General features: G+C 48.2%; 1 protein-coding gene across 1 annotated transcript in view; it reads right to left on the bottom strand.

The window, feature by feature from the left end:
* The window catches only part of LOC137541159 (F-box and WD repeat domain containing protein 10B-like), a 59,681-nt gene that overhangs the window by 16,281 nt on the left and 25,519 nt on the right, over window positions 1-17,881 (bottom strand). The window contains exons 6-8 of the mRNA XM_068262318.1: window positions 13,479-13,682; window positions 11,951-12,072; window positions 2,444-2,592 (exon numbers count right to left, since the gene is read on the bottom strand). Of these exons, the coding sequence (XP_068118419.1) occupies window positions 2,444-2,592; window positions 11,951-12,072; window positions 13,479-13,682 (475 nt within the window). The remainder of the gene's footprint in view (window positions 1-2,443; window positions 2,593-11,950; window positions 12,073-13,478; window positions 13,683-17,881) is intronic.

Here is a 17,881-nt window from a genome sequence, read left to right on the forward strand (position 1 = left end):
AACAGGTTGACAAGCTGAGGTCACAACAGGGCAAACATAGCACACAGGGGGACAAACAGAGGACACAGTTAGACAAGCTATGGGCACAACAGGACAAGCATAGCACACAGGGACAAACAGAGGAACAAGCATAGCATAGGGGGACAAACATAGGATACAGGGGCACAAACAGAGTAGGATACAGGGGGACAGATAGGGACACAGGAAGACACAAGGGGCATAGGAGGACACAGGGAGACGCACAAAGTACAGGAGGGCTATAATAATTGCTGTGAGAACATCCACAAGATGCCCCTGGACCATAGACACACCAGGTTTGCTATATTTTTTTTCCCCTGGTTTTTGCCCTCTAAACCTGGGTGCGTCTTATGGTCCGGAGCGTCTTATAGTCCGAAAAATACGGTACATTTTTAAACATTTAAAATCCCCTGTTTACCTCCCACACCAAAAAATACCCACATACAAGTTTTAATAAAAAATAAAATAAATTACAATAATAAGAAAAACAAAACAAACAAATAGTTACCTAAGGGCTGAACTTTTTTAAATATTCATGTCAAAGGAGTATATCAATATGATTTATTAAATTATGGGCTTGTAAATAGTGATGGATGCAAATTGAAAAAATGCACCTTTATTTCCAAATAAAATATCGGCGCCATACATTGTGATAGGGACATAATTGAAATGGTGTAATAAGCGGGACACATTGGTAAATAAAGTACATAGGTTTTAATTATGGTAGCATGTATTAATTTCAAACTAATGGCCAAAAGCTGAGCAGTAATGATTTTTTTCCATTTCTTTCTTAATATTCCTGTTAAAATGGATTTAGAATAAATTAATTCTCAGCAAAATGTATCACCCACAGAAAGCCTAATTGGTGGTGGAAAAAAACAAGATATAGACCAATTCATTGTGATGAGTAGTGCTAAAGTTATTGGCAAATGAATGGGAGGTGAAAGTTGCTCAGATGTAAAAAAAAATCTCAACCCTGTAAGCTGAATTGGTTAAAAGGAAATAAACATGGCAGCTGTCATACCCCTTTCACTACAGTTGTTCTTTAAATATAATACATTTCTATGGGTGATGAGAACTCAAAGGTAGCAAGGCCTAAGCAGCACATTTCAATTTTAAAGTTAAAAATGCATTTTTAAAGTTCTAGTTAAATCATTAGCTGCGCTCTCATATGAAATGAAGCAAATCAACTGCAGTTCTACTTAAATGCAAAGCTGAACTGAAAAATGAGAATCTAAATAAACATACACACATCATACTTACCTCCTGTCTGCGTAGTCTGCTCCTCACTCTCTTTCTCCTCTCCCGCATCCTGTTTGTCCACTGTGATCAATGGAATTCTCCGTCCTCCATTTTAAAAATGGCCATTACCCCATAACAGCTTCCTGGTTAGTACACTGCTGAACTGTAATATTTCCCACTTGAGCCATAGGGAAACATGGACATTACCTTGCACACCAGTTGCTCTTTCAGTTGTAACTGACAGCAACTGATGTATAACTGACAGCAACTGATATAGTGCAAAAGGGCCCTAATGGCTTCAGCTTCCTGAGAGACAAGTTTGACTAGATCTAGTCAGAACTGGAAGGAATTGTTGTTAGAAGAAAATGGTGAGCTTCTGAGAGGAACTGACGGCGAGGTAAGTATGTAATATTCATGGGAAGGTACATCATGTGTTTGTTTTACATCATTTTTCTCGGTTCAGGTTCCCTTTAAGCAGGAGTCAGGAACCTTTTTGGCTGAGAGAGCCATTAACGTCACATATTTTAAAATGTAATTCTGTGAGAGCCATACAATATGTTTTAAACTGGCACAGTGCGCATGCGCAGCAGAGGGCTCATGTCCCTGTTGCCATGGTGACGTGTATACAGTTATTCCTCCGGGCAGCGGAAGTGTCAGACACGTCTTCAGCCTCTCTTGGGTTTCAGCAACATCAGCAATTTCCCCGCCAGACAGGAGAAATGCCGACTAACCGCTTGTACAATTAGCTAGCTAAGTCGGGGGTTGATTCACTTTATTAGATAAGATCGCTGCACTTTGGCCCAATAGGTTGCTTGTCAAGTGACAGGCAGCCTATTGGGCCAATCAAAGTGCAGGGATCTCGTCCTACAAAGTCACTGGACCTGACGGGGTGTAGGGTGAGACAATTGGAGCAGTTGTTGGTTTTGGGGGAGCACAAGTAAGTTAGTAGTGCATGCTACAGCAGTAGAGTGCCTACTTTGAAAATGTTACTTGCACTGCCACACTGAGCTGTGCTGCTTGAGCAGTGTATATTAGTGAATCAACCCTTACTACTGATTTGTCTGTGAGCCAGATGCAGCCATCAGAAGAGCCACATCTGGCTCCCGAGCCATAGGTCCCCTACCCCTGCCCCCCTGTAATGCCGGTAGTGACAGTACCAGCAGCGACCCCTCCCCCGCTTTACCTTCATTAGTTCTGCAGACTCGATGTGCCAGACTTTCACCACTCCCTTCTCGCAGCCGCTCACCGCCATATTCTCCCGCATTTTCACCGCCAGCACCGCCTCCTTGTGCTTAAAGGTCCGCAGGCATTTCCCGGTCTCCACATTCCACACTGAGGAATAGAAAAGAGGCAGATTTACTGATATAAATAATGTGCAGAACAGGAGAAGTTCTGGTGTCGTGCACTTTGCCATGCCGGGCTTATGGGAAGGCAACACAGGCAACAGCCTAGGGAAGAAGAGCATTGTGGGTGAGAGGCTAGCTTTCCGTTTCATTGTCTTCACATATTTTCTTCTTCTATAAACACACGGCCATAAAGCAAAATACGTTTCCATCATTAGTATCCCCAGAGAGACACTTATCCTGTAAGTCCCTGATCATGGAAGATTGAAATAATGAAAACAAAATCACCGATAATTACCACAACATACATCTTCTGTGGTGATGCTCAGCTTGTAATAAACAATGCCGGTTGCCTGGCTTCTGTACTGATGCCCCGCCTCCAATGGTATAATTCATTGCCCCGGAATATACAATACAATAAATACAATAACATTTCTATAGCGCTTTTCTCCCATAGGACTCAAAGCGCTTAGGCTCTCTCAGATTCAGTAATTAGTAGGATGAAGTATTCACACAACAAAAGTTATAATTCTGCAAATGCCAAACTTAACAGGTGGGTTTTCAGTCTGGATTTAAACACGGCCAGGGATGGAGCTGTCCTGATCTGTTGAGGTAGGGAGTTCCAAAACATAGGGGCAGCATGACAGAAGGCTCTGGGACCAAAAGTTTCCAAGTGGACTCTGGGTATGACTAGATTATTAGAACCTGTGGATCTGAGAATGCGGGGATTGCTATGCAGCTGCAACATATCTTTCATGTATCCAGGGCCTAGATTATTCAGGGATTTAAATGTCAGTAGGCCGATCTTGAATAGAACCCTCTATTCTATAGGTAGCCAGTGAAGGGAGTGCAGAACTGGCGTTATGTGGCAGTGACGGGGTTGGTTGGTTAGCATGCAGATTAGATGTGTGACTCTGCTGGCGGCGTGCTTGTTCCAGGTCTGATTCCACTGGCTGCATGCTTGTTCCAGGTGTGACTGCTGGCTGCATGCTTGTTCCAGGTCTGATTCCACTGGCTGCATGCTTGTTCCAGGTGTGACTCTGCTGGCTGCATGCTTGTTCCAGGTGTGACTCCGCTGGCTGCATGCTTGTTCCAGGTCTGATTCCACTGGCTGCATGCTTGTTCCAGGTGTGACTCTGCTGGCTGCATGCTTGTTCCAGGTGTGACTCTGCTGGCTGCATGCTTGTTCCAGGTGTGACTCCGCTGGCTGCATGCTTGTTACAGGTAAGGCTCAGCTGGCTGCATGCTTGTTCCAGGTGTGACTGCACTGGCTGCATGCTTGCTGCAGGTGTGACTCTGCTGGCTGCATGCTTGTTCCAGGTGTGACCCCGCTGGCTGCATGCTTGTTCCAGGTGTGACTCTGCTGGCTGCATGCTTGTTCCAGGTGTGACTCCGCTGGCTGCATGCTTATTCCAGGTGGGGCTCTGCTGGCTGCATGCTTGTTCCAGGTGGGGCTCTGCTGGCTGCATGCTTGTTCCAGGTGTGACTGCACTGGCTGCATGCTTGTTGCAGGTGTGACTGCACTGGCTGCATGCTTGTTGCAGGTGTGACTCTGCTGGCTGCATGCTTGTTCCAGGTGTGAGTGCGCTGGCTGCATGCTTGTTCCAGGTGTGTTCCCACTGGGTGCATGCTTGTTCCAGGTGTGACTCTGCTGGCTGCATGCTTGTTGCAGGTGTGACTCTGCTGGCTGCATGCTTGTTCCAGGTGTGACCCCGCTGGCTGCATGCTTGTTCCAGGTGTGACTCCGCTGGCTGCATGCTTGTTCCAGGTGAGACTCCGCTGGCTGCATGCTTGTTCCAGGTGGGGCTCTGCTGGCTGCATGCTTGTTCCAGGTGTGACTGCACTGGCTGCATGCATGTTGCAGGTGTGACTCTGCTGGCTGCATGCTTGTTCCAGGTGTGACTCTGCTGGCTGCATGCTTGTTCCAGGTGTGACTCTGCTGGCTGCATGCTTGTTCCAGGTGTGACTCCGCTGGCTGCATGCTTGTTACAGGTAAGGCTCAGATGGCTGCATGCTTGTTCCAGGTGTGACTGCACTGGCTGCATGCTTGCTGCAGGTGTGACTCTGCTGGCTGCATGCTTGTTCCAGGTGTGACCCCGCTGGCTGCATGCTTGTTCCAGGTGTGACTCCACTGGCTGCATGCTTGTTCCAGGTGTGACTCCGCTGGCTGCATGCTTGTTCCAGGTGGGGCTCTGCTGGCTGCATGCTTGTTCCAGGTGTGACTGCACTGGCTGCATGCTTGTTCCAGGTGTGACTGCACTGGCTGCATGCTTGTTGCAGGTGTGACTCTGCTGGCTGCATGCTTGTTCCAGGTGTGAGTGCGCTGGCTGCATGCTTGTTCCAGGTGTGTTCCCACTGGCTGCATGCTTGTTCTAGGTGTGACGCCGCTGGCTGCATGCTTGTTCCAGGTGTGACGCCGCTTGCCGCATGCTGGTTCCAGGTGTGATTCCGCTGGCCGCATGCTTGTTCCAGGTGTGATTCTGCTGGCCGCATACTTGTTCCAGGTGAGACTCCGCTGGCTGCATGCTTGTTCCAGGTGTTACACCGCTTGCCGCATGCTTGTTCTAGGTGTTACACCGCTTGCCGCATGCTTGTTCCAGGTGTGACTCTGCTGGCTGCATGCTTGTTCCAGGTGTGACTCCACTGGCTGCATGCTTGTTCCAGGTGTGACTCCGCTGGCTGCATGCTTGTTCCAGGTGTGACGCCGCTGGCTGCATGCTTGTTCCAGGTGTGACGCCGCTGGCTGCATGCTTGTTCCAGGTGTGACGCCGCTGGCTGCATGCTTGTTCCAGGTGTGACTCCACTGGCTGCATGCTTGTTCCAGGTGTGACTCCGCTGGCTGCATGCTTGTTCCAGGTGTGACTCCGCTGGCTACATGCTTGTTCCAGGTGTGACTCCGCTGGCTGCATGCTTGTTCCAGGTGTGCCTCTGCTGGTTGCATGCTTGTTCCAGGTGTGACTCCACTGGCTGCATGCTTGTTCCAGGTGTGACTCCGCTGGCTGCATGCTTGTTCCAGGTGTGACGTCGCTGGCTGCATGCTTGTTCCAGGTGTGACTGCGCTGGCTGCATGCTTGTTCCAGGTGTGACGTCGCTGGCTGCATGTTTGTTCCAGGTGTGACTGCGCTGGCTGCATGTTTGTTCCAGGTGTGACTGCGCTGGCTGCATGCTTGTTCCAGGTGTGACTGCGCTGGCTGCATGCTTGTTCCAGGTGTGACTCCGCTGGCTGCATGCTTGTTCCAGGTGTGACTCCGCTGGCTGCATGCTTGTTCCAGGTGTGACTCCGCTGGCTACATGCTTGTTCCAGGTGTGACGCCGCTGGCTGCATGCTTGTTCCAGGTGTGACTCCGCTGGTTGCATGCTTGTTCCAGGTGTGACGCCACTGGCTACATGCTTGTTCCAGGTGTGACTCTTTGCGGGATGTTTGTTTACTGGGAGTTCTAAAGCCAGATGAAAAAAATTCCTGATCTCCAGAATGCTCTGGGAGGAGAATTCTGCATAGCTAAACAGCCTAGGCTGTGACATCACTGGGAAGGCGGAGCTACATACCAAGATACAGAAATATATAGATACAGGAAGTGTTTCTGATGCTGAAACCAGGATAATTAACTGCATTCTGCTATATGTCACTACAGGGCCTTTTTACTGCATTCTGCTATATGTCACTACAGGGCCCCTTTACTGCATTCTGCTATATGTCACTACAGGGCCTCTTTACTGCATCCTACTATATGTTATTACAGGGCCTCTTTACTGCATCCTACTATATGTTACTACAGGGCCTCTTTACTGCATCCTACTATATGTCACTACAGGGCCTCTTTACTGCATTCTGCTATAGGTCACTACAGGGCCTCTTTACTGCATCCTACTATAGGTCACTACAGGGCCTCTTTACTGCATTCTGCTATATGTCACTACAGGGCCTCTTTACTGCATTCTACTATATGTCACTACAGGGCCTCTTTACTGCATTCTACTATATGTCACTACAGGGCCTCTTTACTGCATTCTGCTATATGTCACTACAGGGCCTCTTTACTGCATCCTACTATATGTCACTACAGGGCCTCTTTACTGCATCCTACTATATGTTACTACAGGGCCTCTTTACTGCATCCTACTATATGTCACTACAGGGCCTCTTTACTGCATTCTGCTATAGGTTACTACTGGGCCTCTTTACTGCATCCTACTATAGGTCACTACAGGGCCTCTTTACTGCATTCTGCTATATGTCACTACATGGCCTCTTTACTGCATTCTACTATATGTCACTACAGGGCCTCTTTACTGCATTCTACTATATGTCACTATAGGGCCTCTTTACTGCATTCTGCTATATGTCACTACAGGGCCTCTTTACTGCATCCTGCTATATGTCACTACAGGACCTCTTTACTGCATTCTGCTATATGTCAATACAGGGCCTCTTTACTGCATTCTGCTATATGTCACTACAGGGCCTCTTTACTGCATCCTACTAGATGTCACTACAGGGCCTCTTTACTGCCTTCTGCTATATGTCACTACAGGGCCTCTTTACTGCATCCTGCTATATGTCACTACAGGACCTCTTTACTGCATTCTGCTATATGTCAATACAGGGCCTCTTTACTGCATTCTGCTATATGTCACTACAGGGCCTCTTTACTGCATCCTACTAGATGTCACTACAGGGCCTCTTTACTGCCTTCTGCTATATGTCACTACAGGGCCTCTTTACTGCATCCTACTAGATGTCACTACAGGGCCTCTTTACTGCATTCTGCTATAGGTCACTACAGGGCCCCTTTACTGCATTCTGCTATAGGTCACTACAGGGCCCCTTCACTGCATTCTGCTATATGTCACTAGAGGCCTCTTTACTGCATTCTGCTATATGTCACTACAGGGCCTCTTTACTGCATTCTGCTATATGTCAGTGCAGGGCCTCTTTACTGCATTCTGCTATATGTCACTACAGGGCCTCTTTACTGCATTCTGCTATATGTCAGTACAGGGCCTCTTTACTGCATTCTGCTATAGGTCACTACAGGGCCCCTTTACTGCATTCTGCTATAGGTCACTGCAGGGCCCCTTTACTGCATTCTGCTATATGTCACTAGAGGCCTCTTTACTGCATTCTGCTATATGTCACTACATGGCCTCTTTACTGCATTCTGCTATATGTCAATACAGGGCCTCTTTACTGCATTCTGCTATATGTCACTACAGGGCCTCTTTACTGCATTCTACTATATGTCACTACAGGGCCTCTTTACTGCATTCTGCTATGTCACTACAGGGCCTCTTTACTGCATTCTGCTATATGTCACTACAGGGCCTCTTTACTGCATTCTACTATATGTCACTACAGGGCCTCTTTACTGCATTCTGCTATATGTCACTACAGGGCCTCTTTACTGCATTCTGCTCTATGTCACTACAGGGCCTCTTTACTACATTCTGCTATATGTCACTACAGGGCCTCTTTACTGCATTCTGCTATATATCACTACAGGGCCTCTTTACTGCATTCTACTATATGTCACTACAGGGCTTCTTTACTGCATTCTGCTCTATGTAACTACAGGGCCTCTTTACTGCATTCTGCTATATGTCACTACAGGACCTCTTTACTGCATTCCGTTCTATGTCACAACAGGGCCTCTTTGCTGCGTTCTGCTATATGTCACTACAGGGCCTCTTTACTGCATTCTGCTATATGTCACTACAGGGCCTCCTTACTGCATTCTGCTATATGTCACTACAGGGCCTCATTACTGCATTCCGCTATATGTCACTACTGGGCCTCATTACTGCATTCCGCTATATGTCACTACGGGGCCTCTTTACTGCATTCCGCTATATGTCACTACAGGGCCTCTTTACTGCCTTCTGCTATATGTCACTATAGGGCCTCTTTACTGCATTCTGCTATATGTCACTACAGGGCCTCTTCACTGCATTCTGCTATATGTCACTACAGGGCCTCTTTACTGCATTCTGCTATATGTCACTACAGGACCTCTTTACTGCATTCTGCTATATGTCACTACAGGGCCTCTTTACTGCATTCTGCTATATGTCAGTACAGGGCCTCTTTACTGCATTCTGCTATAGGTCACTACAGGGCCCCTTTACTGCATTCTGCTATAGGTCACTGCAGGGCCCCTTTACTGCATTCTGCTATATGTCACTAGAGGCCTCTTTACTGCATTCTGCTATATGTCACTACATGGCCTCTTTACTGCATTCTGCTATGTCACTACAGGGCCTCTTTACTGCATTCTGATATATGTCACTACAGGGCCTCTTTACTGCATTCTACTATATGTCACTACAGGGCCTCTTTACTGCATTCTGCTATGTCACTACAGGGCCTCTTTACTGCATTCTGCTATATGTCACTACAGGGCCTCTTTACTGCATTCTACTGTATGTCACTACAGGGCCTCTTTACTGCATTCTGCTATATGTCACTACAGGGCCTCTTTACTGCATTCTGCTCTATGTCACTACAGGGCCTCTTTACTACATTCTGCTATATGTCACTACAGGGCCTCTTTACTGCATTCTGCTATATATCACTACAGGGCCTCTTTACTGCATTCTACTATATGTCACTACAGGGCTTCTTTACTGCATTCTGCTCTATGTAACTACAGGGCCTCTTTACTGCATTCTGCTATATGTCACTACAGGACCTCTTTACTGCATTCCGTTCTATGTCACAACAGGGCCTCTTTGCTGCGTTCTGCTATATGTCACTACAGGGCCTCTTTACTGCATTCTGCTATATGTCACTACAGGGCCTCCTTACTGCATTCTGCTATATGTCACTACAGGGCCTCATTACTGCATTCCGCTATATGTCACTACTGGGCCTCATTACTGCATTCCGCTATATGTCACTACGGGGCCTCTTTACTGCATTCCGCTATATGTCACTACAGGGCCTCTTTACTGCCTTCTGCTATATGTCACTATAGGGCCTCTTTACTGCATTCTGCTATATGTCACTACAGGGCCTCTTCACTGCATTCTGCTATATGTCACTACAGGGCCTCTTTACTGCATTCTGCTATATGTCACTACAGGACCTCTTTACTGCATTCTGCTATATGTCACTACAGGGCCTCTTTACTGCATTCTGCTATATGTCACTACAGGGCCTCTTTACTGCCTTCTGCTATATGTCACTACAGGGCCTCTTTACTGCCTTCTGCTATATGTCACTACAGGGCCTCTTTACTGCCTTCTGCTATATGTCACTACAGGGCCTCTTTACTGCATTCTGCTATATGTCACTACAGGGCCTCTTTACTGCATTCTGCTATATGTCACTACAGGGCCTCTTTACTGCATTCTGCTATATGTCACTACAGGGCCTCTTTACTGCATTCTGCTATATATCACTACAGGGCCTCTTTACTGCATTCTACTATATGTCACTACAGGGCCTCTTTACTGCATTCTGCTCTATGTCACTACAGGGCCTCTTTACTGCATTCTGCTCTATGTCACTACAGGGCCTCTTTACTACATTCTGCTATATGTCACTACAGGACCTCTTTACTGCATTCCGTTCTATGTCACAACAGGGCCTCTTTACTGCGTTCCGCTATATGTCACTACAGGGCCTCTTTACTGCATTCCGCTATATGTCACTACAGGGCCTCTTTACTGCATTCTGCTATATGTCACTACAGGGCCTCTTTACTGCATTCCGCTCTATGTCACTACAGGGCCTCTTTACTGCATTCCGCTATATGTCACTACAGGGCCTCTTTACTGCATTCCGCTATATGTCACTACAGGGCCTCCTTACTGCATTCTGCTTTATGTCATTACAGGGCCTCTTTACTGCATTCCGCTATATGTCACTACAGGGCCTCTTTACTGCATTCCGCTATATGTCACTACAATGCCTCTTTACTGCATTCTGCTATATGTCACTACAGGGCCTCCTTACTGCATTCTGCTATATGTCATTACAGGGCCTCATTACTGCATTCCGCTATATGTCACTACAGGGCCTCTTTACTGCATTCCGCTATATGTCACTACATGGCCTCTTTACTGTATCCTGCTATATGTCACTACAGGACCTCATTACTGCATTCCGCTATATGTCACTACAGGGCCTCTTTACTGCATTCTGCTATATGTCACTACAGGGCCTCCTTACTGCATTCTGCTATATGTCATTACAGGGCCTCATTACTGTATTCCGCTATATGCCACTGCAGGGCATCTTTACTGCATTCTGCTATATGTCACTACAGGGCCTCTTTACTGCCTTCTGCTATATGTCACTACAGGGCCTCTTTACTGCATTCTGCTATAGGTCACTACAGGGCCTCTTCACTGCATTCTACTATATGTCACTACAGGGCCTCTGTACTGCATTCTACTATATGTCACTACAGGGCCCCTTACTACGTTCTACTATATGTCACTACAGGACCTCCTTACTGCATTCCACTATATGTCACTACAGGACCTCTTTACTGCATTTTACTATATGTCACTACAGGGCCTCTTTACTGCATTCTGCTATATGTCACTACAGGGCCTCTTTACTGCATTCGGCTATATGTCACTACAGGGCCTCTTTACTACATTCTGCTATATGTCACTACAGGGCCTCCTTACTGCATTCCACTATATGTCACTACAGGGCCTCTTTACTGCATTCTGCTATATGTCACTACAGGGCCTCTTTACTGCATTCTGCTATATGTCACTACAGGGCCTCTTACTGCATTCTACTATATGCCACTACAGGGCCTCTTTACTGCATTCTGCTATATGTCACTACAGGGCCTCTTTACTGCATTCTGCTATATGTCACTACAGGGCCTCTTTACTGCATTCTGCTATATGTCATTACAGGGCCTCTTTATTGCATTCTGCTATATGTCACTACAGGGCCTCTTTACTGCATTCTGCTATATGTCACTACATGGCCTCTCACTGCATTCTACTATATGTCACTACAGCGCCTCTTTACTGCATTCTGCTATATGTCACTACAGGGCCTCTTTACTGCATTCTGCTATATGTCACTACAGGGCCTCTTTACTGCATTCTGCTATATGTCACTACAGGGCCTCTTTACTGCATTCTGCTATATGTCATTACAGGGCCTCTTTACTGCATTCCGCTATATGTCACTACAGGGCCTCTTTACTGCATTCTGCTATATGTCACTACAGGGCCTCTTTACTGCATTCTGCTATATGTCACTACAGGGCGTCTTTACTGCATTCTGCTATATGTCACTACAGGGCCTCTTTACTGCATTCTGCTATATGTCACTACAGGACCTCTAAGTCATTATGTGTTTCAGTGTTGCAGCTCACCTTTGACATGGCCGTCCTTGGCTCCGGACAGCAGGAGGTCCTCTTGCACATCCAGGCATGTGATGGTCTTCATGTGACCATGGAAAATGTGAAGGCAGACCCCTGTGTGTATATCCCACTGCCTGCAAAAGAATGTACAGTGATATGCTGCTCCTCTCCTGCAGGTAGTGATACAACACCGCTGGACACTCCAGAGATACAGACAACATGCATAACTGCAGTACCTATACTCTCCATATAAGCTGTTACTCTGTGCTTCTACTGATAGTAAACTAGCTGCAGTGTGTGCTGATCCCTGCTGCCTCCAGTATGTACAGTATAAGCTGTTACTTTGTGCCTGTACTGATAGTAAACTAGATGTGGTGTGTGCTGATCTCTGCTGCCTTCAGTATGTACAGTATAAAATGTTTCTCTGTGCCTCTACTGATAGTAATCTAGCTGCAGTGTGTGCTGATCTCTGCTGCCTCCAGTATGTACAGTATAAGCTGTTACTCTGTGCCTGTACCGATAGTAAACTAGCTGCATTGTGTGCTGATATCTGCTGCCTCCAGTATGTACAGTATAAGCTGTTACTCTTTGCCTGTACTGGTAGTAAACTAGCTGCAGTGTGTGCTGATCTCTGCTACCTCCAGTATGTACAGCATAAGCTGCTACTCTGTGCTTGTACTGATAGTAAACTAGCTGCAGTGTGTGCTGGTATCTGCTTGCCCCAGTATGTACAGTATAAGCTGTTGCTCTGTGCCTGTACTGATAGTAAACTAGCTGCAGTGTGTGCTGATCTCTGCTGCCTCCAGTATGTACAGTATAAGCTGCTACTCTGTGCTTGTACTGATAGTAAACTAGCTGTATGCTCCACATCTTCAACTGCAATCTTAGCCCCCTCTCTTCAGACAATCATATAATCTGTCATTCCTCAGGAGGCCGCAATAGCAGCATAGGGGGCGATATACAGTCTGGGACCGCGAACAATCACTCGCGTTCCCATGCCTGTTGGCCGGTGACGGCCAAACCGGAAGTGTTCCCCGGCGGGTCCTGGACCATCGGAGCGGAGCTGCGAGGGCACCGATTGGCTGCAGGGGGCTGAGGGAAGCCCCAGGTGAGTTAATCTCATTTTTTTAACTTCACTTTAGGTTCACTTTAAGCTCAGCACACACCATACAATCTTGGTTGTACAGATTTACCAAATCTATGTAGTATAAGGGCCAACAGATTTAAAATACCTTGAATGATTGACTGGATAAGCTCTTATACTACATGAAAGTGGTACGATTGAACAACCAAGATTGTATGGTGTGTGTTGAGCCTTACCCAGTGTCACCCCTCTGTTAATTTATTGCCTTCTCAGCCATGTCTTGATATGACCCAGGGCTGCATGGTTTTGTTACATTATAGCAGATGTTGTATAATCATTGCAGGGCAGGTTTTCGGCATTACTCATATTCTCATACCCAGAGACGCGGGATATCATCAGTGACTTTGCATCCACCAGCTAGGTGCATTGTGGGTAAGAAGCAGATATTTCTCTCACCTGATACTGAGATCGAACCCTCCGCTGAACACAAAGCCTCTGTCCTCGCACAGCCGCACAACGCGAATGCTCCCGGAGTGCCCCTGGATAAGGGGCGGGGCTTGCGCCATCTCCGCCATATCGTACAGCTTCACCTTCCTGTCTGTGGATCCTGCCGCCACCAGCCGGCCGCCATCGAAGTGGATCACTCTGTGCGGATCCCCTCTGAGTGACGACAAAGAGATGCGTGTGAGATATATGTGACCGGGACCATACATCAGACAATCATAATCTCTCTCCTAACGTGTAAGCAATTTTATGGCCAGTTTCTCCCATGTTCACACTATGCTTATTTGGTAATAAGTTAGAGGTTAGGGTCCCTTACAGGACCCTGATAGCCTCATCGCGGTGGAAGGGTTCAGTACAGAACAATCTACATGCAAACTGTTTTTGGAAGCTAACATCCTCCATTATGGTAATTGGAGCATCTGCTTTGAATGCAGGATGTGTACCCTGCCTATAATTGGGCCCTGTACACCTCTGCTGGTAGTCATTCAGACGCAGCCTGCTTTGGGAAGAGCTGCCACCTCTCCCTTCTGTCATGTTATTGCACCTATGCTGGTAGTCATTCAGACGCAGCCTGCTTTGGGAAGCACTGCCACCTCTCCCTGCTGTCATGTTATTGCACCTATGCTGGTAGTCATTCAGACGCAGCCTGCTTTGGGAAGCACTGCCACCTCTCCCTGCTGTCATGTTATTGCACCTATGCTGGTAGTCATCCAGACGCAGCCTGCTTTTGGGAATAGCTGCCACCTCTCCCTGCTGTCATGTTATTGCACCTATGCTGGTAATCATTTAGACGCAGCCTGCTTTGGGAAGCACTGCCACCTCTCCCTGCTGTCATGTTATTGCACCTATGCTGGTAGTCAGACGCAGCCTGCTTTGGGAAGCACTGCCACCTCTCCCTGCTGTCATGTTATTGCACCTATGCTGGTAGTCATTCAGACGCAGCCTGCTTTGGGAGGAGCTGCCACCTCTCCCTGCTGTCATGTTATTGCACCTATGCTGGTAGTCATTCAGACGCAGTCTGCTTTGGGAAGAGCTGCCACCTCTCCCTGCTGTCATTTTATTGAACCTATGCTGGTAGTCATTCAGACGCAGTCTGCTTTGGAAGAGCTACCATCTCTCCCTTCTGTCTTTTTGAACCTATGCTGGTAGTCATTCAGACTCAGCCTGCTTTGGGAAGAGCTGCCACCTCTCCCTGCTGTCATTTTATTGCACCTATGCTGGTAGTCATTCAGACGCAGCCTGCTTTGCGAAGAGCTGCCATCTCTCCCTGCTGTCTTGTTGAACCTATGCTGGTAGTCATTCAGATGCTGCCTGCTTTGGGAAGAGCTGCCACCTCTCCCTGCTGTCATGTTATTGCACTTATGCTGGTAATCATTCAGACGCAGCCTGCTTTGGGAAGAGCTGCCACCTCCCCCTGCTGTCATGTTATTGCACCTCTGCTGGTAGTCATTCAGACGCAGACTGCTTTGGGAAGCGCTGCCACCTCTCCCTGCTGTCATGTTATTGCACCTATGCTGGTAGTCAGACGCAGCCTGCTTTGGGAAGCGCTGCCACCTCTCCCTGCTGTCATGTTATTGCACCTATGCTGGTAGTCATTCAGATGCAGCCTGCTTTGGGAGGAGCTGCCACTTCTCCCTGCTGTCATGTTATTGCACCTATGCTGGTAGTCATTCAGACACAGCCTGCTTTGGGAAGCGCGGCCACCTCTCCCTGCTGTCATGTTATTGCACCTATGCTGGTAGTCAGACGCAGCCTGCTTTGGGAAGCGCTGCCACCTCTCCCTGCTGTCATGTTATTGCACCTATGCTGGTAGTCATTCAGATGCAGCCTGCTTTGGGAGGAGCTGCCACTTCTCCCTGCTGTCATGTTATTGCACCTATGCTGGTAGTCATTCAGACACAGCCTGCTTTGGGAGGAGCTGCCACCTCTCCTTGCTGTCATGTTATTGCACCTATGCTGGTAGTCATTCAGACACAGCCTGCTTTGGGAGGAGCTGCCACCTCTCCCTGCTGTCATGTTATTGCACCTATGCTGGTTGTCATTCAGACGCAGCCTGCTTTGGGAAGAGCTGCCACCTCTCCCTGCTGTCATGTTATTGCACCTATGCTGGTAGTCATTCAGACGCAGCCTGCTTTGGGAGGAGCTGCCACCTCTCCCTGCTGTCATGTTATTGCACCTCTGCTGGTAGTCATTCAGACGCAGACTGCTTTGGGAAGCGCTGCCACCTCTCCCTGCTGTCATGTTATTGCACCTATGCTGGTAGTCATTCAGACGCAGCCTGCTTTGGGAGGAGCTGCCACCTCTCCCTGCTGTCATGTTATTGCACCTATGCTGGTAGTCAGACGCAGCCTGCTTTGGGAGGAGCTGCCACCTCTCCCTGCTGTCATGTTATTGCACCTATGCTGGTAGTCATTCAGACACAGCCTGCTTTGGGAAGCGCTGCCACCTCTCCCTGCTGTCATGTTATTGCACCTATGCTGGTAGTCAGACGCAGCCTGCTTTGGGAAGCGCTGCCACCTCTCCCTGCTGTCATGTTATTGCACCTATGCTGGTAGTCATTCAGATGCAGCCTGCTTTGGGAGGAGCTGCTACCTCTCCCTGCTGTCATGTTATTGCACATATGCTGGTTGTCATTCAGACGCAACCTGCTTTGGGAAGAGCTGCCACCTCTCCCTGCTGTCATGTTATTGAACCTATGCTGGTAGTCATTCAGACACAGCCTGCTTTGGGAAGCGCTGCCACCTCTCCCTGCTGTCATGTTATTGCACCTATGCTGGTAGTCATTCAGATGCAGCCTGCTTTGGGAGGAGCTGCCACCTCTCCCTGCTGTCATGCTATTGCACCTATGCTGGTAGTCATTCAGACGCTGCCTGCTTTGGGAGGAGCTGTCGCCTCTCCCTGCTGTCATGCATTGCACCTATGCTGGTAGTCATTCAGACGCAGCCTGCTTTGGGAGGAGCTGCCACCTCTCCCTGCTGTCATGTTATTGCACCTATGCTGGTAGTCATTCAGACGCAGCCTGCTTTGGGAAGAGCTGCCACCTCTCCCTGCTGTCATGTTATTGCACCTATGCTGGTAGTCATTCAGATGCTGCCTGCTTTGGGAGGAGCTGCCGCCTCTCCCTGCTGTCATGTTATTGCACCTATGCTGGTAGTCATCCAGACGCTGCCTGCTTTGGAAGGAGGTGTCGCCTCTCCCTGCTGTCATGTTATTGCACCTATGCTGGTAGTCATTCAGACGCAGCCTGCTTTGGGAGGAGCTGTCGCCTCTCCCTGCTGTCATGTTATTACACCTATGCTGGTAGTCATTCAGATGCTGCCTGCTTTGGGAAGAGCTGCCACCTCTCCCTGCTGTCATGTTATTGCACCTATGCTGGTAGTCATTCAGATGCAGCCTGCTTTGGGAAGCGCTGCCACCTCTGCCTGCTGTCATGTTATTGTATCTATGCTGGTAGTCATTCAGACGCAGCCTGCTTTGGGAGGAGCTGCCACCTCTCCCTGCTGTCATGTTATTGCACCTATGCTGGTAGTCATTCAGACGCAGCCTGCTTTGGGAGGAGCTGCCACCTCTCCCTGCTGTCATGTTATTGCACCTATGCTGGTAGTCATTCAGACACAGCCTGCTTTGGGAGGAGCTGCCATCTCTCCCTGCTGTCATGTTATTGCACCTATGCTGGTAGTCATTCAGACACTGCCTGCTTTGGGAAGCGCAGCCAGCTCTCCCTGCTGTCATGTTATTGCACCTATGCTGGTAGTCATTCAGACTCAGCCTGCTTTGGGAGGAGCTGCCACCTCTCCCTGCTGTCATGTTATTGCACCTATGCTGGTAGTCATTCAGATGCTGCCTGCTTTGGGAAGCGCAGCCAGCTCTCCCTGCTGTCTAATATAATCACAGTGCTGTATAGAGTTGACGGATGGCCGTGTTACATTTGTATTTTTCTTACTATTCAGTACTAAAATAAAGTTGGCGATACATCTACCGATTTTGCATCTGATGAACCATCCGATTAAATTATTTTTTTTAAACAAATGAACATCAGATCAATTTCAGGCTGAAAGCAGTCATGCTGGAAAACAATGCGGTAATGGTGAGCAATATTGTAATGACCGACGTACGCAATGGATCCCCAGCCGCTGTCCTCCCAAGTGTTAAATGTCCACCCTGGTGCCCGTGGTCTGTAAATACTCACCTGTGTGTTGGCCCAAGTACTGGGCTCTTCCACCGTCACCCCCCCCCCCCCATGTCCAGCGTTACCACGAGTGCCTGTAGCAAGTGGCACCAGGCGCGTATGTGATGTCACGTGGTACACACGCCACGTAGTACAGCTTTCGTGGTAAGGCCAGACTCGGGTGATG

The sequence above is a fragment of the Hyperolius riggenbachi genome, chromosome 12 (assembly GCF_040937935.1).
Source record: "Hyperolius riggenbachi isolate aHypRig1 chromosome 12, aHypRig1.pri, whole genome shotgun sequence".
In the NCBI taxonomy this organism is placed as follows: Eukaryota; Metazoa; Chordata; class Amphibia; order Anura; family Hyperoliidae; genus Hyperolius; species Hyperolius riggenbachi.